Source organism: Hypanus sabinus (assembly GCF_030144855.1).
Source record: "Hypanus sabinus isolate sHypSab1 chromosome X1 unlocalized genomic scaffold, sHypSab1.hap1 SUPER_X1_unloc_17, whole genome shotgun sequence".
Classification (NCBI taxonomy): domain Eukaryota; kingdom Metazoa; phylum Chordata; class Chondrichthyes; order Myliobatiformes; family Dasyatidae; genus Hypanus; species Hypanus sabinus.
Window position 1 is genome coordinate 70,652 of NW_026778965.1, and position 25,265 is coordinate 95,916.

The following is a 25,265-nucleotide window of genomic DNA, read 5'->3' on the forward strand; positions in this document are numbered from 1 at the left end:
AGCCCATTCTTCTAACCGGCATAAATCTCCCTGCAAGCTTTGAAAACCCACCTCATTATCCACAACACCTCCTACCTTAGTATCATCGGCATACTTACTAATCCAATTTACCACCCCATCATCCAGATCATTTATGTATATTACAAACAACATTGGGCCCAAAACAGATCACTGAGGCACCCCGCTAGTCACCGGCCTCCATCCCGATAAACAATTATCCACCACTACTGTCTGGCATCTCCCATCTAGCCACTGTTGAATCCATTTTATTGCTCCAGCATTAATACCTAACGACTGAACCTTCTTAACTAACCTTCCAAGTGGAACTTTGTCAAAGGCTTTGCTGAAGTCCATATAGACTACATCCACTGCCTTACCCTCGTCAACATTCCTCGTAACTTCTTCAAAAAATTCAATAAGGTTTGTCAAACATGACCTTCCACACACAAATCCATGCTGGCTACTCCTAATCAGATCCTGTCTCTCCAGATAATTATTAATACTATCTCTAAGAATTAATTTACCCACCACTGATGTCAAACTGACAGGTCTATAATTGCTAGGCTTCCTTCTAGAACCCTTTTTAAACAATGGAACCACATGAGCAATACGCCAATCCTCCGGCACAATCCCCGTTTCTAATGACATCTTAAAGATCTCCGTCAGAGCTCCTGCTATTTCTACACAAACATCCCTCAAGATCCTGGGGAATATCCTGTCAGGACCCGGAGATTTATCCACTTTTAAATTTCTTAAAAGCACCAGTACTTCCACCTCTAATTGTCATAGGTTCCATAACTTCCTTACTTGTTTCCCACACCTTACACAATTCAATATCCTTCTCCTTAGTGAATACCGAAGAGATCATTCAAAATCTCTCCCATCTCCCTCGGCTCCACACATAGCTGACCACTCTGATTCTCTAAGGGACCAATTTTATCCCTCACTATCCTCTTGCTTTTAATATAACTGTAGAAACCTTTCGGATTTACTTTCACCTTATTTGCCAAACCAACCTCGTATCTTCTTTTAGCTTTTCTAATCTCTTTCTTAAGATTCCTTTTACATTCTTTACATTCCTCGAGCAATTCCTTTACTCCATGCTGCCTATATCTTTTGTAGACATCCCTCTTTTTCCGAACCAAATTTCTAATATCCCTTGAAAACCAAGGTGCTTTCAAACCTTTAACCTTTCCTTTCAACCTAACAGGAACATAAAGATTCTGTACCCTCATAATTTCACCCTTAAATGACCTCCATTTCTCTATTACATCCTTCCCATAAAACAACTTGACCCAATCCACTCTCTCTAAATCCCTTCGCATCTCCTCAAAGTTAGCCTTTCTCCAATCAAAAATCTCAACTCTAGGTCCTGTCCTGACCCTCTCCATAATTATATTGAAGCTAATGCTATTGTGATCACTGGACCCGAAGTGCTCCCCAACACATACATCTGTCAGCTGACCTATCGCATTCCCTAACAGGAGATCCAACACTGCCTCATCTCTAGTCGGTACTTCTATGTATTGTTGCAAAAAACTATCCTGCACACATTTCACAAACTCTAAACCATCCAGCTCTTTTACAGAATGAGCTTCCCAGTCTACGTGTGGTTAATTAAAATCTCCCACAATCACCACCTTGTGTTTACTACAAATATCTGCTATCTCCATACACATTTGTTCCAGAACCTGGTGGTGTGGGTCCTGAGGCTCCCGTATCTCCTTCCTGATGGTTGAGGGGTAATAACTGTTCCTGAACCTGGTGGTGTGGGTCCTGAGGCTCCTGTATCTCCTTCCTGATGGTTGAGGAGTAATAACTGTTCCTGAACCTGGTGGTGTGGGTCCTGAGGCTCCTGTACCTTCTTCCTGATGGTTGAGGGGTAATAACTGCTCCTGAGCCTGGTGGTGTGGGTCCTGAGGCTCCTGTACCTCATGGTTGAGGGGTAATAACTGCTTCTGAACCTGGTGGTGTGGGACCTGAGGCTCCTGTACCTCCTTCCTGATGGTTGTGGGGTAATAACTGTTCCTGAACCTGGTGTTGAGGGTCCTGAGGCTCCTGTACCTCCTTCCTGATGGTTGAGGGGTGGTAACTGTTCCTGAACCTGGTGGTGTGGGTCCTGAGGCTCCTGTACCTCCTTCCTGATGGTTGAGGGGGTAATAACTGTTCCTGAACCTGGTGGTGTGGGACCTAAGGCTCCTGTACCTCCTTCCTGATGGTTGACGGGTGATAACTGCTCCTGAACCTGATGGTTTGGGTCCTTAGGCTCCTGTACCTCCTTCCTGATGGTTGAGGGGTAATAACTGTTCCTGAACCTGGTGGTGTGGGACCTAAGGCTCCTGTACCTCCTGATGTACCTCCTTCCTGATGGCAGCAGGGAGAAGAGGGCATGACCTGCGTGGTGGGGTCTCAGATGACGGACGCTGCTCCACATGGATGCGCACGATGTGGGGAGGCCTTTGATAATAGGCTTACTTTGACTTTGGTGGCGATGGCCTTGTAGTGATGTTTAATCGCTTGACAAAGTGTCAAGTCGAAGAGATTGCCCTGTTAGTTTCCAAAGCAAATCTCTGAAGCAGCCTCCCGCTATGAAGTGACAGATGCCCTGCGAACATTTCTATCCGGTTACCACGGGGGAGGGGAATACGGTTCGGCTGCGATACGTTTCCCAAACACAAACCGGAGAAAATCTGCAGATGCTGGAAATCCAGAGTCAACAAAACAGAGAGAGTACAGAGAAGATTTACTAGAATGTTACCTGGGTTTCAGCACCTAAGTCACAGGGAAAGGTTGAACAAGTTAGGTCTTTGTTCTTTGGAGTATAGAAGGTTGAGGGGGGGACTTGATAGAGGTATTTAAAATTATGAGGGGGATAGATAGAGTTGACGTGGATAGGCTTTTTCCATTGAGAATAGGGGAGATTCAAACAAGAGGACATGAGTTGAGAGTTAAGGGGCAAAAGTTTAGATGTAACACGAGGGGGAACTTCTTTACTCAGAGAGTGGTAGCTGTGTGGAACGAGCTTCCAGTAGAAGTGGTAGAGGCAGGTTCGATATTGTCATTTAAAGTAAAGTTGGATAGGTATACGGACAGGAAAGGAACGGAGGGTTATGGGCTGAGTGCGGGTCAGTGGGACTAAGTGAGAGTGAGCATTCGGCACGGACTAGAAGTGAGATGGCCTGAGTATATGGTCATATGGTTATAACGCACACACACACACACACACAATGCTGGAGGAACTCAGCAGGTAGGTGTGTGTGTGTGTGTGTGTGTGTGTGTAAAAATAAAGTATACTTGACGTATCGGGCCGAGACCCTTCAGCAGGAATGGAGGGAAAAAAAGCTGAGGAGTAGATTTAAAAGGTGGGGGGGGGGGGGAGAGGAGAGTGGGAAACGCGAGGCGACAGGTGAAATCTGCAGGGGGAGGGATGAAGCAAAGAGCTGGGAAGTTGATTGGTGAACGAGACACACGGCTGGAGAAGGGGGAATCTGATAGGACAGGACAGAAGACCATGGGAGAAAGAACAGGGAGGAGGAGCCTGAGAGGAAAGCAATTGGAAGGCAAGGAGCAAACAGGAGGAAATCTGCAGATGCTGGAAATTCAAGCAACACACACAACATGCTGGTGGAACACAGCAGGCCAGGCAGTGTATATAGGGAGAAGCGCTGCAGACGTTTCGGGCTGAGACGCTTCGCAGGTCGATAGTACTTCTCCCTACAGATGCTGCCTGGCCCGCTGCATTCCACCAGCATTTTGTGTGTTGTTGTTTTAAATGTTGGGACCACTCTCCTGAATCCTTCCGGTCAGCAGGGGGCGGTATTGAACCTGTTTTAGATGTTGGGACCACTCTCCTGAATCCTCCTCACACTCCCGGTCAGCAGGGGGCGGTATTGAACCTGTTTTAAATGTTGGGACCACTCTCCTGAATCCTCCTCACACTCCCGGTCAGCAGGGGGCAGTATTGAACCTGTTTTAGATGTTGGGACCACTCTCCTGAATCCTCCCGGTCAGCAGGGGGCGGTATTGAACCTGTTTTAGATGTTGGGACCACTCTCCTGAATCCTCCCGGTCAGCAGGGGGCGGTATTGAACCTGGTTTAGACGTTGGGACCACTCTCCTGAATCCTCCTGGTCAGCAGGGGGCGGTATTGAACCGGTTTTAGATGTTGGGACCACTCTCCTGAATCCTCCCGGTCAGCAGGGGGCGGTATTGAACCTGGTTTAGACGTTGGGACCACTCTCCTGAATCCTCCTGGTCAGCAGGGGGCGGTATTGAACCGGTTTTAGATGTTGGGACCACTCTCCTGAATCCTCCTCACACTCCCGGTCAGCAGGGGGCGGTATTGAACCTGTTTTAGATGTTGGGACCACTCTCCTGAATCCTCCTCCCACTCCCGGTCAGCAGGGGGCGGTATTGAACCTGTTTTAGATGTTGGGACCACTCTCCTGAATTCTCCTCCCACTCCCGGTCAGTAGGGGGGTGGTATTGAACCTGTTTTAGATGTTGGGACCACTCTCCTGAATCCTCCTCACACTCCCGGTCAGCAGGGGGCGGTATTGAACCTGTTTTAGATGTTGGGACCACTCTCCTGAATCCTCCCGGTCAGCAGGGGGCGGTATTGAACCTGTTTTAGATGTTGGGACCACTCTCCTGAATCCTCCCGGTCAGCAGGGGGCGGTATTGAACCTGTTTTGAGTCCTGACGAAGGGTCTCGCCCCGAAACGTCGACAGTGCTTCTCCCTGTAGACGCTGCCTGGCCTGCTGTGTTCCACCAGCATTTTGTGGAAGGCAAGGAGATAAGGTGAGGGAGGGAAAAGGGGATGGGGAATGGTGAAGGGATTGAGGGAGGGATGTGTTCATGCCATCAGGCTGGAGGCTACCCAGGTGGTTTTAGATTAGTTCGGGTGTCAAAGGTTACAGGGAGAAACGAGGAGAATGGGGTTGAGAGGGTTGATGAATCAGCCATGTTGGAATGGCAGGCCAGAAGCAATGGGCCGAATGGCCTAATTTCTGCTCCTCTGTCTCATGGTCTTACATAATTCGGCTGGTTATCTTTTGAATTGACCGGTGGCTACGCCCATCCCATCGCCGCTGAATTTCAAAATGATCGTTTTTCTTTTTAAAAATGGGAGAGTTTGCACGAAGTCAGATCTCCATAAGTCAGGGCATTTTCAACACAGGGATCCCCTGCACCACGTGCACAGGACTGGTCACGTGCCTTCTCCGGCACCCGGGACTCTGAGCCCGGAAGGTGGACAGAAAATCGGATTCAGCGGCGTGGGATGAGGGAATACCGGGATCACAGGAGAGGAGGCGGGCCTCCGGGACCCTCAGAGGAACGAGGTCTACTCCACCCGAGGGAGGAACCTCAACAACCACCTTGCACTCAGAGAGACCAAGGAACTGGCTGTGGACTCCAGGAAGGGGAAGACGAGGGAACACACACCAGTCTGCCTCGAGGGACCAGCGGCGGAAAGGGACAAGCAGTTCCAAGCTGCTGGGTGTCAACATCCACAGGACGCTCAAAGCTGCCGCGCAGGTCGACTCTGTCGGTAAGGCGGCGTACAGAGCATTGGCCTTCATCAATCGTGGGATTGAGTTTCGGAGCCGACAGGTAATGTTGCAGCTATATAGGACCCTGGTCAGACCCCACTGTGCTCAGTTCTGGTCAGGAAGGATGTGGAAACCATAGAAAGGGTGCAAAGGAGATTTAGGATTGGATTGAGGAGTGGGGGAGTTAGGACCAGAGGACACAGATACAGTGGATGTGGAGAGGATGTTTCCTGTATTGGGTAGTCTAGGACCAGAGGACTCAGATAGAGTGGATGTGGAGAGGATGTTTCCTATAGTGGGGGAGTCTAGGGCCAGAGGACACAGATAGAGTGGATGTGGAGAGGATGTTTCCAATAGTGGGGGAGTCTAGGACCAGAGGACACAGATAGAGTGGATGTGGAGAGGATGTTTCCTCTAGTGGGGGAGTCTAGGACCAGAGGACACAGACAGAGTGGATGTGGAGAGGATGTTTCCTGTAGTGGGGGAGTTTAGGACCAGAGGACACAGACAGAGCGGATGTGGAGAGGATGTTTCCTATAGTGGGGGAGTCTAGGACCAGAGGACACAGATAGAGCGGATGTGGAGAGGATGTTTCCTGTAATGGGGGTGTCTAGTACCAGAGGACACAGATAGAGCGGATGTGGAGAGGATGTTTCCTATACTGAGGGACTCTTGGACCAGAGGTCACAAATGGAGTGGATGTGGAGAGGATGATTCCTGTAGTGGGGGAGTCTAGGAGCAGAGGACACAGATAGAGTGGATGTGGAGAGGATGTTTCCTATAGTGGGGGAGTCTAGGACCGGATAGGGTGGATGTGGAGAGGATGTTTCCTATAGTGGGGGAGTCTAGGACCGGAGGACACAGGTAGAGTGGATGTGGAGAGGATGTTTCCTGTATTGGGTAGTCTAGGACCAGAGGACTCAGATAGAGTGGATGTGGAGACGATGTTTCCTATATTGGGGGAGTCTAGGGCCAGAGGGCACAGATAGAGTGGATGTGGAGAGGATGTTTTCAATAGTGGGGGAGTCTAGGACCAGAGATCACAGATAGAGTGGATGTGGAGAGGATGTTTCCTATAGTGGGGGAGTCTAGGACCAGAGGACACAGATAGAGTGGATGTGGAGAGGATGTTTCCTATAGTGGGGGAGTCCAGGACCAGAGGACACGGATAGAGTGGAAGTGGAGAGGATGTTTCCTATAGTGGGGGAGTCTAGGACCAGAGGACACAGATAGAGTGGATGTGGAGAGGATGTTTCCTATAGTGGGGGAGTCCAGGACCAGAGGACACAGATAGAGTGGATGTGGAGAGGATGTTTCCTATAGTGGGGGAGTCTAGGACCGGAGGACACAGATAGAGTGGATGTGGAGAGGATGTTTCCTATACTGAGGGACTCTTGGACCAGAGGTCACAAATGGAGTGGATGTGGAGAGGATGATTCCTGTAGTGGGGGAGTCTAGGACAAGAGGACACAGATAGAGTGGATGTGGAGAGGATGTTTCCTATAGTGGGGGAGTCTGGGACCAGAGGACACAGATAGAGTGGATGTGGGGAGGATGTTTCCTATAGTGGGGGATTCTGGGACCAGAGGACACAGATAGAGTGGATGTGGGGAGGATGTTTCCTATAGTGGGGGAGTCCAGGACCAGAGGATACGGATAGAGTGGAAGTGGAGAGGATGTTTCCTATAGTGGGGGAGTCTGGGACCAGAGGACACAGATAGAGTGGATGTGGGGAGGATGTTTCCTATAGTGGGGGATTCTGGGACCAGAGGACACAGATAGAGTGGATGTGGGGAGGATGTTTCCTATAGTGGGGGAGTCTAGGACCAGAGGACACAGATAGAGTGGATGTTGAGAGGATGTTTCCTATAGTGGGGGAGTCTGGGACCAGAGGACACAGATAGAGTGGATGTGGAGAGGATGGTTCCTATAGTGGGGGAGTCTAGGACCAGAGGACACAGATGGAGTGGGTATGGAGACGATGTTTCCTTTGGTGCAGAGGGATGTCCTATGTTTTATGATCCAATGGAATGTGGAATATGAGTATGAAGTTCAACATGATTGGGGGGAGGGTTTTGGCACCGATAGAATAGTAGGGGTTAATACATCCCCCGGCAGGTGGGGGGGGGGGGGTTCTAGAACCAGGTCTGTTAGCCTCGGGGCTCAGTTTGGAGATAGAATTGAGAATCATTTTCTTCACCCAGAGCAGCCAAGGAGACACGACACCGGAGAAGATTCACGGTCGCTTAGCAACGTGGTGCCATGGCGCGGCCAGTTCGAGGGGCCGAAAGCCGGCTAACTGTTCCTACATCTGTTTGTTATGTCTTGTCTCACTCTGGGGAGCCGTCACGGAACGGGGCTGCCCCGGGGCGGGGGGAGACCACCCACCCTCACCCACGCTACGTTCGGAAAAGTTAACGGGCAGAGGGGCACGTGGGATTCACTGCGTCCGCAGGGTTTTGATGCGTGAATCTGGGTCGGCCCAGATATCATCCCGCATCGGCAGCACCTCCCGCTGATGTGGCAGTGGTCGGGCGATCGGGCTCGGGAATATCTGGAGAGCAAGGGCAGGAGGGAGGGGAGGGAGAGGAGGGTAGATAAGGGGAGGGGACGAGGGAGGGAGAGGGACAGGGAAGTGGGAGGGAAGGAAAGGGAGTAGAGGAGGTGGGGACGGAGGAGGCAGGGAAGGGAGAGGCTAGAGTACAGGAGGGGAGTGGGTGGGTGTGGGAGTGAGGGTAGGGGAGGGGAGAGGGCGAGGGGGATGGGAGGGGGAGCGGAGGAGAGGGAGCAGGGGAAGAGAAGAGAGGAGGAGAGGGGGATGGAGAGAGGAGGGAGGGGATGGAGAGAGGGAGGGGGATGGAGAGAGGAGGGAGGGGATGGAGTGGAGAGAGGAGGGAGGGGATGGAGAGAGGAGGGAGGGGATGGAGAGAGGAGGGAGGGGATGGAGAGAGGAGGGAGGGGTGGAGAGAGGAGGGAAGGGTGGAGAGAGGAGGAGGGGGATGGGGAAGAGAAGAGAGGAGGAGATGGGGATGGAGAGAGGAGGGAGGGGATGGAGAGAGGAGGGAGGGGATGGAGAGGAGGGAGGGGATGGAGAGAGGAGGGGATGGAGAGAGGAGGGAGGGGATGGAGAGAGGAGGGAGGGGATGGAGAGAGGAGGGGATGGAGAGAGGAGGGAGGGGATGGAGAGGAGGGAGGGGATGGAGAGAGGAGGGGATGGAGGAGGGGATGGAGAGAGGAGGGAGGGGATGGAGAGAGGAGGGAGGGGATGTGGAGAGGAGGGAGGGGATGTGGAGAGGAGGGAGGGGATGTGGAGAGGAGGGAGGGGATGGAGAGGAGGGAGGGGATGGAGAGAGGAGGGAGGGGATGGAGAGAGGAGGGAGGGGATGGAGAGAGGAGGGAGGGGATGGAGAGAGGAGGGAGGGGATGGAGAGAGGAGGGAGGGGGATGGGGAAGAGAAGAGAGGAGGAGAGGGGAGAGGGGGATGGAGAGAGTAGGGAGAGGGGGATGGAGAGAGTAGGGAGAGGGGATGGAGAGAGTAGGGAGAGGGGGTGGGGGTAGGGAAGGGGGAATAGAAGAGAGGAGCAGTGAGGATAGGAGGGGAGAGTGAAAGGTGAGGAGGGGAGGGAGAGGGAGGAGAGCAGGGGAGTGAGAGAGGGGGACAGGGATGGGGAGGGAAGAGGGGACAGGGGTGGGGAGGGAGAGGGGACAGGGATGGGGAGGGAGAGGGGACAGGGAGGGAGAGGGAGAGGGGACAGGGAGGGAGAGGGAGAGGGGACAGGGAGGGAGAGGGAGTGGGGACAGGGAGGGAGAGGGGACAGGGAGGGAGAGGGGACAGGGAGGGGAGAGGGGACAGGGAGGGAGAGGGGACAGGGAGGGAGAGGGGACAGGGAGGGAGAGGGAGAGGGGACAGGGAGGGAGAGGGAGAGGGGACAGGGAGGGAGAGGGGGACAGGGAGGGAGAGGGGACAGGGAGGGTAAGGGAGGGGACAGGGAGGGAGAGGGGACAGGGAGGGTAAGGGAGGGGACAGGGAGGGAGAGGGGACAGGGAGGGAGAGGGGACAGGGAGGGAGAGGGGACAGGGAGGGTAAGGGAGGGGACAGGGAGGGAGAGGGGACAGGGAGGGTAAGGGAGGGGACAGGGAGGGAGAGGGGACAGGGAGGGAGAGGGGACAGGGAGGGTAAGGGAGGGGACAGGGAGGGAGAGGGGACAGGGAGGGTAAGGGAGGGGACAGGGAGGGAGAGGGGACAGGGAGGGAGAGGGGACAGGGAGGGTAAGGGAGGGGACAGGGAGGGAGAGGGGACAGGGAGGGTAAGGGAGGGGACAGGGAGGGAGAGGGGACAGGGAAGGGGAGGGGAGGGGTACTTAAATTTTGCAGTTTCGTTCATGTCTACAATCCCGCAGAACTGGCGGGGCGAGCGACCGGGGGTCGCCAACCCCGCGGTCCGACCGAACCGCGACCCATTCGGGTTAACAGCGGCGACCCGATGTCAGACAGCGCCGGGGGACCCCCTGACAAGCACCTCCCGGAAAGACGGGTAATCTGCTGCGGGAAGTCAGCGGGTCGAGCAGAATCTGTGGGACCTGGGGATGTGGGGGGTGGGTGGGGGAAGAGAAGGTACAGTCGACGCTCGGGACCTCCCCCTAACTCACACACCCACACAGAGGCTGCTCGACCCGGGTGAACATGCCACAGCAGGACGCCAATCATCACGATTTCGGAAGATCGCGCTATGGAGTCCCATCCCGGGACGTACTGAGGCCCCCAGAGCAATTTCAAAGGTTGGGAGGCTACAGTGCCCCAGGCTGGCTCATACCCGGGAAGGGACCGTGGCCAGTTCGATTCCCTGCACCCCTCCCTCCGCCGCCACCCTTTCTGACCTGGAGTCGAACTGGTCTCCGTTCGCGAAGGTGCCGTTGTAATGGTAGCGGATGAAATCGCCGGTCTGCACCTCCCGGTGCACTGGGCGGGGACGAAGTATCTGTCAATGAGGACATCGGTGAGGGGTCCCGGCTCGCACAGCACCGCGGCCAGAAGCAGACACACGCAGACCAGCACCAGCGGAGACATGGCGGAGGGCAAGACGCAGCAAACTAACGGGGCGGGATTTACAATCTTTCCCGTGGGGAGGGGGGGGAAAGAAATCCCGGTTACGAAGTTGCAGCGAGAGACCGTGGTGGTGGTGGGTGGGGGGGGGTGACCTTCTGCGGCGCTTCTCCTCCGTGGCGAGTCTGACTGCCCCTCCCCTCCCCCTCCCTCCCGACTCTCTCCTCAGGAATGTTGTAAACGTGTAAGGCGGGTCTTTCCCACAGGATGTAGTCGGCCGGGGAGCGCGGCTCCGCCTTTCCCGCATCAGCAACCCCCCCACCCCACCCCACCACCCCGAAAGCCGGGACTCCCCCGGTCCGGTCCGCAGCCGCCTCTGCCCGAGCCACCCCTCCACCCCCCGGGCCGGCGATCGGGGGAAACAGCTCGGCTGGAGAGAGGCAGCGAGATCAAAGGGTATCAGGACCTCTCCGGATCGGGGAGGGAGGGAGGGAGGGACTGGGCGAAGATCCACTCGGGTCGTAGCGCCCGAGGCCTGGGCATGTTGCAGGCAGATTCCGCAGATGCTGGGGAGACGCACTGGCGTCCCCGGGAGAAAGGCGACTGAGATCTCCGCCCCGCCGCCAGGCAAAACCGGGTTTACCGTCCCTGACTTGCGTCGGGAAACACTCCGTTTTGCGGTAGGAGTGCAAGGCCGTCAGTAAAAAATTCCAGATCTCAAAGCAAATTTATCGGCGAAGTAAACATACTGTCATCAAGTCAAGTCGCTTTTCAATTGTCATTTCGAACATAAACTGCTGCTGCAGTGTACAATGAAATCGAAACGGCGTCCCTCCAGCACCCAGAAACAACACAAAACTACACCAGACGATGTGAGACAGCACAAGGCTACACTAGACTACATAAAACAACACAAAACTACACCAGACGATGTGAGACAGTACAAGGCTACACTAGACTACATAAAACAACACAAAACTACACCAGACGATGTGAGACAGCACAAGGCTACACTAGACTACATAAAACAACACAAAAACTACACTAGACTATGTGAGACAGCACAAGGCTACACTAGACTACATAAAACAACACAAAACTGCACTAGACTATGTGAGACAGCACAAGGCTACACTAGACTACATAAAACAACACAAAAACTACACTAGACTATGTGAGACAGCACAAGGCTACACTAGACTACATAAAACAACACAAAACTGCACTAGACTATGTGAGACAGCACAAGGCTACACTAGACTACATAAAACAACACAAAACTACACTAGACTATGTGAGACAGCACAAGGCTACACTAGACTACATAAAACAACACAAAACTACACCAGACGATGTGAGACAGCACAAGGCTACACTAGACTACATAAAACAACACAAAAACTACACTAGACTATGTGAGACAGCACAAGGCTACACTAGACTACATAAGACAATATAAAAACTACACCAGACTATGTGAGACAGCACAAGGCTACACTAGACTATGTGAGACAGCACAAGGCTACACTAGACTACATAAAACAACATAAAACTACATTAGACTATGTGAGACAGCACAAGGCTACACTAGACTACATAAGACAATATAAAAACTACACCAGACGATGTGAGACAGCACAAGGCTACACTAGACTACATAAAACAACACAAAACTACACTAGACTATGTGAGACAGCACAAGGCTACACTAGACTATGTGAGACAGCACAAGGCTACACTAGACTACATAAAACAACACAAAAACTACACTAGACTATGTGAGACAGCACAAGGCTACACTAGACTATGTGAGACAGCACAAGGCTACACTAGACTATGTGAGACAGCACAAGGCTACACTAGACTACATAAAACAACACAAAACTACACCAGACGATGTGAGACAGCACAAGGCTACACTAGACTACGTAAAACAACACAAAAACTACACTAGACTGTGAGACAGCACAAGGCTACACTAGACTACATAAAACAACACAAAAACTACACTAGACTATGTGAGACAGCACAAGGCTACACTAGACTACATAAAACAACACAAAAACTACACTAGACTATGTGAGACAGCACAAGGCTACACTAGACTACATAAAACAACACAAAACTGCACTAGACTATGTGAGACAGCACAAGGCTACACTAGACTACATAAAACAACACAAAAACTACACTAGACTATGTGAGACAGCACAAGGCTACACTAGACTACATAAAACAACACAAAAAACTACACTAGACTATGTGAGACAGCACAAGGCTACACTAGACTACATAACACAAAACTACACCAGACGATGTGAGACAGCACAAGGCTACACTAGACTACATAAAACAACACAAAAACTACACTAGACTATGTGAGACAGCACAAGGCTACACTAGACTACATAAAACAACATAAAAACTACACCAGACTATGTGAGACAGCACAAGGCTACACTAGACTACATAAAACAACACAAAAACTACACTAGACTATGTGAGACAGCACAAGGCTACACTAGACTACATAACACAACACAAAACTACACCAGACGATGTGAGACAGCACAAGGCTACACTAGACTACATAAAACAACACAAAACTACACTAGACTATGTAAGACAACACAAAAACTACACTGGACTACAGACCTGCACAGGACTACATAAAGTGCACAAAACAGTGCAGGGCAGTACAATAATTAATAAACAAGACCATAGGCACAGTAGAGGACAAATACAATATAATAATAAACGATGTAGATGTCAGTCTAGACTCTGGGTATTGAGGAGTCTGATGGCTCGGGGGAAGAAAACTGTTACACAGTCCGGTCGTGAGAGTCCGAATACTTCGGTGCCTTTTCCCAGACGGCAGGAGGGAGAAGAGATTGTATGAGGGGGTGTGGGGTCCTTCATAATGCTGTTTGCTTTGCGGATGCAGCGTGTAGTGTAAGTGTCCGTGATGGTGGGAAGAGAGATCCCGATGATCTTCTCAGCTGACCTCACTATCCTCTGCAGGGTCTTGCGATCCAAGATGGTGCAATATCCGAACCGGGCAGTGATGCAGCTGCTCAGGATGCTCTCGATACAACCCCTGTAGAACGTGATGAGGATGGGGGGGTGGGAGATGGACTTTCCTCAGCCTTCGCAGAAAGTAGAGACGCTGCTGGGCTTTCTTTGCTACGGAGCTGGTGTTGAGGGGCCAGGTGAGATTCTCCGCCAGTGTGAACAGCAAGAAATTTGGTGCTCTTAAGGATCCTGAGATTCATTTTCTACATGAGCCTACGTAATAATCGGCAACCATAACACAATCGATAAAAGCTCACAAAAACTTAGGCGTTCAGCCCAGAGAGCAAATGACAACAAACTGTGTAAATACTAAAAGAAAGAAATAATAACAATAATGAATAAATTAGCAATAAATATCAAGAAAGTGGGATGAAGAGTCCGTGAAAGTGAGACGATAGATTGTGGGAACATTTCAGTGATGGGGCAAGTTTCAAGTGCCTGATGGTTGAGGGGGGTAATAACTGTTCCTCAACCTGGTGGTGTGGGACCTGAGGCTCCTGTACCTCCTTCCTGATGGTTGAGGGGGTAATAACTGTTCCTGAACCTGCTGGTGTGGGCCCTGTGGATCCTGTACCTCCTTCCTGATGGTTGAGGGGTAATAACTGTTCCTGAAACTGGTGGTGTGGGCCCTGATGCTTCTGTACCTCCTTCTTGATGGTTGAGGGGGGTAATAACTGTTCCTGAACCTGGTGGTGTGGGTCCTGAGGTTCCTGGACCTCCTTCCTGATGGTTAATAACTGTTCCTGAACCTGGTAGTGTGGGTCGTGAGGCTCCTGTACCTCCTTCCTGATGGTTGAGGGGTAATAACTGTTCCTGAACCTGGTAGTGTGGGACCTGAGGCTCCTGTACCTCCTTCCTGACGGTTGAGGGGTAATATCTGTTCCTGAACCTGCTGGTGCGGGTCCAGAGGCTCCTGTACCTCCCTCCTGATGGTTGAGGGGGTAATAACTGTTCCTGAACCTGCTGGTGTGGGTCCTGAGACTCCTGTACCTCCTTCCTGATGGTTGAGGGGGTAATAACTGTTCCTGCACCTGGTGGTCTGAACTTGAGGCTCCTGTACCTCCTTCCTGATGGTTGAGGGGTAATAACTGTTCTTGAACCTGGTGATGTGGGTCCTGAGTCTCCTGTACCTCCTTCCTGATGGTTGAGGGGTAATAACTGTCCCTGAAGCTGGTGGAGTGGGTCCTGAGGCTCCTGTACTGCCTTCCTGATGGTTGAGGGGTAATAACTGTTCCTGAACCTGGTGGTGTGGGACCTGAGGCTCCTGTACCTCCTTCCTGATGGTTGAGGGGTAATAACTGTCCCTGAAGCTGGTGGAGTGGGTCCTGAGTCTCCTGTACTTCCTTCCTGATGGTTGAGGGGTAATAACTGTTCCTGAACCTGGTGGTGTGGGAACTGAGGCTCCTGTACCTCCTTCCTGATGGTTGAGGGGTAATAACTGTCCCTGAAGCTGGTGGAGTGGGTCCTGAGTCTCCTGTACTTCCTTCCTGATGGTTGAGGGGTAATAACTGTTCCTGAACCTGGTGGTGTGGGTCCTGAGACTCCTGTACCTCCTTCCTGATGGTTGAGGGGTAATAACTGTCCCTGAAGCTGGTGGAGTGGGTCCTGAGTCTCCTGTACTTCCTTCCTGATGGTTGAGGGGTAATAACTGTTCCTGAACCTGGTGGTGTGGGTCCTGAGACTCCTGTACCTCCTTCCTGATGGTTGAGGGGTAATAACTGTCCCTGAACCTGGTGGTGTGGGTCCTGAGGCTCCTGTACCTCCTTCCTGATGGCTGAGGGGTAATAACTGTTTCTGAACCTGGTGGTGTGGGACCTGAGTCTCCTGTACCTCCTTCCTGATGGTTGAGGGGTAATAACTGTCCCTGAAGCTGGTGGAGTGGGTCCTGAGGCTCCTGCACCTTTTTCCCTGGTGTCAGCAGTGAGAAATGAGCATGTCCTGTGGGGGTCCCTGGTGAAAATTCCACATGGTAGACTGGTCTGGAAGGTGAGATCATATGGAATTGAAGGTAAGCTAGCCAATTGGATAAAAAAAACGAAAACTGGCTTGCTGGAAGAGGCCAGAGGGAGGTTTTTATTCCCTGACCAGCGGCGTGCTACAGAGATTGGTGCGGGATCCACTGTTTACCTGCTATGTTAATGCTTTGGATCAGAATGCAGGTAGCATAATTAGTGAGCTTGAGTATGACACATAAATGTGAGGTGGACATGAAATAAGGTTGTCCAAAGTTTTGGGAGGATATAAGACCAACTGGGAAACTGGGCAAAGGAATGGCAGATGATGCATTTTGGGAGGTTAAAACTTACACTTGGGTGGCGCGTGGAGATACATCTCTACCAAAGGAGGTGCAACTGCCGCTTAGCCCCTGATCATATGAAATCACGGGAGCATTTGGTGGATGGTTATATGAGCAGTCGTATGGTGCATATCACAAGTCCACTGACACCGTGAAGAATATTGATAATGGCTGGGGTCAACCCATCTCATAGAGACGCTGCCCAGAAGAGGACAATGGCAAACCCTCTGTAGAAAAATCTGCCAAGAACAATCATGGCCATGGAAGCACCGTGATCACTCACGTCAAATGACATAGGACATAATGAATGAACAAAATTTACAGGCGATGTGGCAGTATAAAGAGTGGCGTATCACCTAGTTGCCTTTTGAAAGAGGTGTATAGCACATTTTTCTTAATTGAAAAATGCATTGGATGCAGGAGTTGGGGACATGATGTTACAGCAGTACAAGACGTTGGTGGGACTGCACTTGGAGCGGTGTGAAGCTCGAGTCATCACACATTGGAAAGGGTGTAATGAAGTAAGGGAAGGTGCAGAAAAATTTCACACAACTAGAAGGTTTGGAGTAGCAGCTGAGATTGGATGGGCTGGGATTGTTTTCTTTCAACGAGGAACCCTACGGAGGTCAATAAAAACATGAAAGACATGGTGGATGGTCACAGTCTTTTTCCCAGGACAGTGGAGTCTAAAACTATAGGGCTTAGGTTCAGAGTGCGGGGGACACATTTAGAGGGGAACTGTCGGACAAAACTTTCACACAGAGGGTGGTGGGCAAGTGGAACGAGCTGCCAGAGGAAGTGGAAGAGCTGGATACAATTACATACAATTACGTGGTTTAGAGCAGAGATTCCCAACCTTTTTTTTTATAATCAGCAAGTAGGGCTGAATCATGTAGGCAGAGCTGGGTTTAAGGTCCTGTTTCTTCATTGTATAATTTTAATGTCCTCTAACCCTATGCATTATCTTCATAGATTGTGCCGACTGTGCAAAATACACGGTGGTTTTCAGAATGGTAGCGTGGTGGTGAATCTCCTGATTTTCCTGAACTTAACCTCAAATGTCACTGTAAAACACTTGCAAGAGGCTATCAGTGAGGCAACTGAAAACTTAGACAGTCAAAGCACTGTGAACGTAACAGGTAAGGATGAGCCATACCTTGGGCAATTTAGTCATTGTTTTTTTTAAAAAAAGGGATGAAACTTTAAAATAAATTGAAGATGTCAGGAATTTGGAAAAAAAAGATAAAATACTGGAAAAAAAACACAATGGGTCGGGCAGCGTCCATGTAAAAAGAAATAGTTAATGATTCAGGTCTGGAGCCCTGTGTATTAAACCCAAGGCACTGTTTCATTTGTCCAATGATTTACAGGGAGAATATAGAAATTAGATCAGATCATGAGACCAATGGTTAATGTTTAAGGCAATTCTACTAAAATTAAAGAAACCAGCCACAGCAGCTCTGTGGCACTGTAACTGTGGCCAGCACGACAGTGTAACGGTTAGCTCAATCGCTTCCCTGCCACAGCGATCACTGATCGTGCTTCGATCCCCCCACCTGTCAGTGAGGAGGTTGTACATTCTCCTTGTGCCTCTGGTTTCCTCCCACAGTCCAAAGACATGGTTAGGGTCAGTGAGTTCTGGGCATGCTGTGTTGGTACCGGAAGTGTGGTGACACTTGCGGGCTGCCCTGAACAATCCTCGCTGATTTGATTTGATGCTAAATGATGCATTTGATGTACATGTGACAAGCTATGAACTCAGCCAATGATCTTGGGAAAGGAAGCAAACTGAATGGAAGAGCATCACATTATCTTCTCCTGTGAACCCAGTGAAACTCAGTTTTGTGTGTGGTTCCAAAATCACCTCGTCAAATGGCTTTTCCTTTGGGATACTCTGTATAGGAACAAACTGAAAGGCCACACGGAGTTGATGTTTGAAACATCAGATGCATACCAGCAGACCGGTTAAACAAATCTACCTGAGCATGAATTTGATACAGCTTTTACATTCTCAGTTAACATAGAACATAGAAATCTACACCATATTACAGGCCTTTCAGCCCACAATGTGCAGGCAGTGTAATCTACTCTAGAAACTACCCAGAATGCTGCATAGCCCTCTATTTTTCTTAGCTCCATGTTCCTAACTAAAAAGACCTGATTGTATCCACCTCCATCACCGTAACTGGCAGTGCATTCCATGCACCCACCACTCTCTGAGTGAAACACTTAATTCTGACATCCCCCTTGTACCTACTTCCAAGCACCTTAAAACTATGCCGCCTTGTGTTAACCATTTCAGCCCTGGGAAAAATCCTCTGACTATTCAGACGATGAATGCCTCTCATCATCTTGTCCACCTCTGTCAGGTCACCTCTCATCCTCCGTCTTTCCAAGGAGAAAAGGCCGAGTTCACTCAACCTATTCTCATAAGACATGCGTGGTTGACGAGAATATTGGTCAAACTATAGTTTGATAAAAGATTGGTGGCTACAGAAACACCTAACTAAGCAGTAAACTCAGTCCTGACTACAGAGTAAAATGATTATCCACATATGTGGAGAGGATGTTTGCAAAAGTGGGACAGTCTAGGACCAGTGGGCACAGAATAAAAGGACATCTCTTTAAAATAAAGATGAGGAACTTATTTAGCCAGACAGTGGTGAATCTGTAGAATTCATTGCCAAAGACAGCTGTGAAGGTAAAATCATCGGGGATATTTAAAGTGGATTATATTGACTGGTTCTTGATTATTAAGGGTATCAAAGGCTAAAGACCATAAGATACAGGAGAAGAGTTACCCCATTTGGCCCATTGAGTCTGGTCCGATTCCCTCTCAGCCCTAATCTCCCGCTTTCTCTCCACATCCTTCCATCCCCTGACCAATCAGGAATCCATCGACCTTTGCCTTAAATATACCCAATGAGTTGGCCCCCACAGGTTACGGGTAGAATGCAGGAGACTGGGGTTGAGAAGGAAAATAAATAATCCGTAATTAAATAGCAGATCAGACTCCACAACAGGTCGGATGGCATCTTACGCTCCTGTATCTTATGATGTTATGTCAAATGGCAAATTCAAGTTTCTATTACATAGTGGATGCATGCTGTAAAATATTTAATGAAGTTTCATTTTACCACATTAGTGCAATCTACTTTCCTGTTTATTAGTTATTAGCCCACACTGTACTTTTTCCTGACAACACTCTGTCGCATCAATAATGGGAGAGAAGTGAAGTTTCCATTTTGCACCATAATTTGCAGAACGTGCACTATCTTGCTGATTTTGTTCCATCAACCCCCATCAACAATCCAGTCGAAGACCGTGCCTCAATTACTCTTTGAACAATACACTCGACAATCCGGAGGAACTCAGAAGGCCAGGCAGCTTCTATGGAGGAATAAAGAGTTGACGGTTTGGACTGACATCCTTCCTCAGCCAGTCCTGAAGTAGGGTCTTGGCCCAAAACGTTGACTGTTAATTCATTTCCATAGATGTGCTTGACCTGCTAAGTTCCTCTTGCTCTTTGTTTGTGTTGTTTTGGATTGCCAGCACCTGTAGAACTACTTGTGCTCGTCATTGATGTCTACTAGTTTGTATTTCTTTCTACCTCACACCTGCTCCATGATAAAAAAAATAGCCACGGTTTTGACAACAGAATGATCCTCGATGTCAAACAAGACAGGACAGTGTCCCAATATATTCCTCAACTCTTCTCATTGCAAAGATGCATTTTACCTCCAACAAAATTCTCCTCACTACAGGAGGGAGGCGAAAGGATTTAGAGAGGGTGCAGAGGAGATTTACCAGGTTACCATCTGGATTAGATAGACTGATGAGATTACTGATGAAGCTATATTTTACTAACAGAATTGTGGCCTCAGAAAGACTTAATTAACCATAGACTAAGTTCTGACGACAGACTAAAATGATTATCCACATATAAGATGTTGATAATGAGGATAGGTTGAGTGAGTGAGAGCTTTTCTCTTTGGAGCAAAGGAGGATGAGAATTGACCTAATAAAGGTGTATTTATGTTACTGAATTACTCTTTTTTTTTCATTGAATCCAACTTTAGGTGCAATCTCTACGACAGCAGCTCCCATCCATACAGAAGGGATTCTAGCAGAAAACACTGGATTCAAAGTGGCTGTGATAGTTTTGGGAGTTGTACTGGGTGTGGCCCTGCTGGTGATCATAGCAGTAACCGTTGCAATGATCCTCATTAAGAAGAGAACTGGACAATATTTATTCGACACCTCAAACATCCTCCAGAAGTTCACTTATCACAACATTTAGCGTGTCACATGAAATTTCACACTGAATTTTTTTTTGGAGTTTTTGGGATAAGCGTTGCTGCATAATGCAGACTCAAGGACGATACAAGCAATATTGGAAATGAGATGTGGATTAATTGTATTTTCAATCTGGCACAGTTTTGCTCTAAATGTCCCTATGATTGGGAGATGAAATGGGAATATATATATATATTACTAATTAAGTTATTAATTAAAATTACGTGATATTCGTGGAACACAAATCTACACTACATCTTTAACCAAATTTTTGGTTATCTGCCCTCCTATCCCCTAATGGAGCTCTATGCCAAATACTGATTGTTTGCTATATTCGATATTGGCTGTAGATTGGGATGTTTTGCTGCAGCAAAGGTGCAATAAAAATATAAGCTATGACTATCAAATAGACAATCATAAATATATGATTTTCAATAACTTACCTATGGAAATAAGTAATGTTTATAATTAATATCCAAAAGATTTGAGCAGACCTTATAATCAGTTTTTTTTGCACAGTCAAATGTGGAGAAATGAAAGGGAGATCTTGCTAACTGTGACTAGTGACTATTGCATGAGAACTTTTAAAATTAATTGGTACAATTATTCCTAAAGAAGTTAACAGGAAAAGACCTTGCTGTCATCTAGAACCATTTACAACCTCAAGTGTGGAGGCAGCATTGATGTGAAGGAAAATGCAGAGTGCAATGTATGCATAAATTTCTGCAACAATACAGTCTTTTATTGATGTTGGTGGCACTGTCTGCAATTTCTTACTGATCGTTAAATCCACACTAGAAGACAAACAGTTTTATCTCTGGGCTGCTTGTAAGGTCCTCTCTCAGGAGTGCCCTGGAGAGTTAATTTAAATTATACTTTGAAGTCTCTGCAGTAGGACTTTAACGCACAATCTTCTACATTTGTTTGAGCCAAGTCCATCCTGCCACACATAGTCCAAAATAAATGAACCCTTGAAAAGGAACTTCCGAAGAAAGACCTTGAATCATTACATTCTGTTAATTTCCTACTGTCCTGAAACATCTGACAAAACATTAGCCTGATGTATATGAAAGAACAGCTTGCTGAAACTACTATACATATGAGGGTGTTCTCTTTCTATGGGTTTATCGCCCGCACAGAATCTTATCTATTCATTTACATTGTGACATGATTTCTGGAACGGACAAAGATATCCCTGCAGGGTTTTGAGTCTCTGAATATCATAAAGCCTCAGGCAGGTCAAGTGCAAATGATAATTTCCAAACTGCATGAATTTACATATTTGTCAGTGCCCAGTGTCAGATCCATGAGTTGAGAAGCGCTAAATCTGTTGAAATACTGTACCCACCCAAGCATTTTATGTGTATTTTATGTGGACACTAATTGAACACAAATGTCACTTTGGATGATTTTCAAACCTGTTATTTATATTTAACTGTATCTTATTTTCTTGACGTATTATAAAAGCCAAAGCTGAACAAAACACAAGTAATTACGTGATGAGTTTCATTGAACTGTTGTTCTCTGTAAGAGGCGGAGCGGGAAGAGGCTCGGAGGGAAGCCGGTTCCCTTCGCCGGTCGCGGCGGAGGAGGCCGGACTGCGCAGGCGCGTGAGAGTCGGCTCGCGACGCAGCGGGAAGATTCAAACGGTGAGCAGAGGCTGAGTCCGAGCACCGAGACCGGACCCTCAGCTCAGGCGGGGGGGGAGGGGAGAGAGGAGAGCAGTAGTGATAGGGGATTCGATAGTTAGGGGGACAGATAGGAGGTTCTGTGGGAGAGATCGAGAATCCCGGATGGCCTGTTGTCAGATGAGGCAAGGCCGGGTCAGCTCCTTTAATATATCTAATTAGATTAGGGGTAGGTAATGGAGGCAGCAGTTAGGGCAGTCGAGTGCTCCGTTTGCAGTATGTGGGAAGTCAGGGTGAGCACAGCTGTCCCTGATGACTACACCTGTAAAAGGTGCGTCCAGCTGCAGCTCCTGACAAACCGTGTTAGGGAACCGGAGCTGGATGAACTTCGGATCATTCAGGAGGCAGAAGTAGACAGGAGTTTCAGGGAGATAGTCACCCCTAGGAGTCAGGAGACTGGTAGTTGGATAACTGTCAGGAGAGGGAAGGGGAATAGACAAGAAGAACAGAGCACACCTGGGGCTGTTCCCATCAACAATGAGTATGCCGTTTTGGATACTGTTGGTGGGGACGACCTACCAGGGACAAGTTGCAGTGGTTGCATCTCTGGCACCGAGACTGGACCCTCAGCTCAGAAGGGAAGGAGGGAAAAGAGGAGAGAAGTAGTGATAGGGGATTCGATAGTTAGGGGGACAGATAGGAGGTTCTGTGTAAGAGATTGAGAATCCCAAATGGTCTGGTCCCAGGGTCCGTGATCTCTCGGATCCAGTTCTCAGTATTCTCAAGAGGGAGGGTGAGCAGCCGGATGTCGTGGTCCATGTAGGGACCAATGACGTGGGTAGGAAGAGTGAGGAGGTCCTGAAAGGTGAGTTTAGGGAGCTAGGTGCCAAGTTAAAGGACAGGATCTCCAGGATAGCAATCTCAGGATTGCTGCCAGTGCCACGTGCAGGTGGGTTTAGAAATAGTAAGATAGTGCAGATCAACACGTGGCTGAAGACATGGTGCAGGAGGGAGGGCTTCAGATTTATAGATAATTGGGCAGTTTTCCAGGGAAGGAAGACCTGTTCCGGCGGGACGGTTTACATCTGAACTGGAGGGGGACAAATACTCTTGCAGGTAGGTTTGCTGGAGAGGCTCCGGTGGATTTAAACTAGATATGAGGGGGGAGGGGAACCAGAGTGTAGGAACAGATGTATGGGAGAAGGAAGAAAAAGAAGACAGTAAAGTTCTTTGTACTGTTAGAGATAAACAGAGAGGAAGAGGTGGCGAATTTCTTAAATGCATTTATTGTAACGCTCGGAGCATTGTAAGAAAGGTGGACGAGCTTGGAGCATGGATTGATACCCGGAAATATGATGTTGTAGCTATTAGTGAAACATGGTTGCAGGAGGGGTGTGAATGGCAACTAAATATTCCTGGATTTCGTTGCTTCAGGTGTGATAGAATCGGAGGGACAAGAGGGGGAGGTGTTGTGTCGCTTGTCAGAGAAAGTATTACAGCAGTGCTCTGGCAGGATAGATTAGAGGGCTCGTCTAGAGGGGCTATTTAGGTGGAATTGAGGAATGGGAAAGGTGTAGTAACATTTATAGGAGTGTATTATAGATCACTTAATGGGGAGTGGGAATTGGAGGAGCAAATTTGCAAGGAGATAGCAGATATTTGTAGTAAGCACAGGGTTGTGATTGTGGGAGATTTTAATTTTCCACACATAGACTGGGAAGCCCATTCTGTAAAAGGGATGGATGGTTTGGAGTTTGTAAAATGTGTGCAGAATAGTTTTTTGCAGCAATACATAGAGGTACCAACTAGAGAAGGGGCAGTGTTGGATCTTCTGTTAGGGAATGAAATAATAGGTCAGGTGACGGAGGTATGTGTTTGGGAGCACTTCGGGTCCAGTGATCACAATGCCATTAGTTTTAATATAATTATGGAGAAGGAGAGGACTGGACCCAGGGTTGAGATATTTGATTGGAGAAGGGCTAACTTTGAGGCAGTGAAAAGGATTTAGAAGGAGTGGATTGGGACAATTTGTTTTATGGGAAGGATGTAATTGAGAAATGGCGGTCATTTAAAGGTGAAATTTTGAGGGTACAGAATCTTTATGTTCCTGTTAGGTTGAAAGGGAAGATTAAAAGTTTGAGAGAGCCATGGTTTTCAAAGGATATTGGAAACTTGGTTAGGAAAAAGAGAGAGATCTACAATAAATATAGGCAGCATGGAGTAAATGAGGTGCTCGAGGAATATAAAGAATGTAAGAAGAATCTTTAGAAAGAGATTAGAAAAGCTAAAAGAAGATACGAGGTTGCTTTGGCAAGTAAGGTGAAAATAAATCCAAAAGGTTTCTACAGTTATATTAATAGCAAAAGGATAGTGAGGGATAAAATTGGTCCCTTAGAGAATCAGAGTGGACAGCTATGTGTGGAGCCGAAAGAGATGGGGGAGATTTTGAACAATTTCTTTTCTTCGGTATTCACTAAGGAGAAGGATATTGAATTGTGTAAGGGTAGGGAAGTTATAGAAACTATGATGATTGAAGAGGAGGAAGTATTGGTGCTTTTAAGGAATATAAAAGTGGATAAATCTCCAGTTCCTGACAGGATATTCCCTAGGACCTTGAGGGAGGTTAGTGTAGAAATAGCAGGAGCTCTGACAGAAATATTTCAAATGTCATTAGAAATGGGGATGGTGCCGGAGGATTGGTGTATTGCTCATGTGGTTCCATTGTTTAAAAAAAGGGTTCTAAGAGTAAACCTAGCAACTATAGGCCTGTCAGTTTGACGTCAGTGGTGGGTAAATTAATGGAAAGTATTCTTGGAGATGGTATATATAATTATCTGGATAGACAGGGTCTGATTAGGAACAGTCAACATGGATTTGTACGTGGAAGGTCACATTTGACAAATTTTATTGAATTTTTTGAAGAGGTTACGAGGAAAGTTGTCGAGGGTAAAGCAGTGGATGTTGTCTATATGGACTTCAGTAAGGCCTTTGACAAGGTTCCACGTGGAAGATTAGTTAGGTGGGTTCAATCATTAGGTATTAATATTGAAGTAGTAAAATGGATTCAACAGTGGCTGGATGGAAGATGCCAGAGAGTAGTGGTGGATAATTGTTTGTCAGGTTGGACACTGGTGACTAGTGGTGTGCCTCAGGGATCTGTACTGGGTCCAATGTTGTTTTTCATATACATTAATGATCTGGATGATGGGGTGGTAAATTGGATTAGTAAGAATGCAGGTGATACTAAGGTAGGTGGCGTTGTGGATAATGAAGTAGGTTTTCAAAGCTTGCAGAGAGATTTAGGCCAGTTAGAAGAGTGGGCTGAACGATGGCAGATGGAGTTTAATGCTGATAAGTGTGAGGTGCTACATTTTGGT

The 25,265-nt window shown here is 48.4% G+C and overlaps 1 protein-coding gene across 1 annotated transcript in view; it reads right to left on the minus strand.

The window, feature by feature from the left end:
- LOC132385613 (peptidyl-prolyl cis-trans isomerase FKBP10-like) overlaps positions 1-10,809 on the minus strand; it is a 55,694-nt gene extending 44,885 nt beyond the window's left edge. Inside the window, 2 exon segments of the mRNA XM_059957786.1 lie at positions 10,431-10,509; positions 10,512-10,809. Coding sequence (XP_059813769.1) covers positions 10,431-10,509; positions 10,512-10,620 — 188 coding nt within the window. The 5' untranslated portion in view covers positions 10,621-10,809.
- Between the last annotated feature and the right edge of the window lie 14,456 nt (positions 10,810-25,265).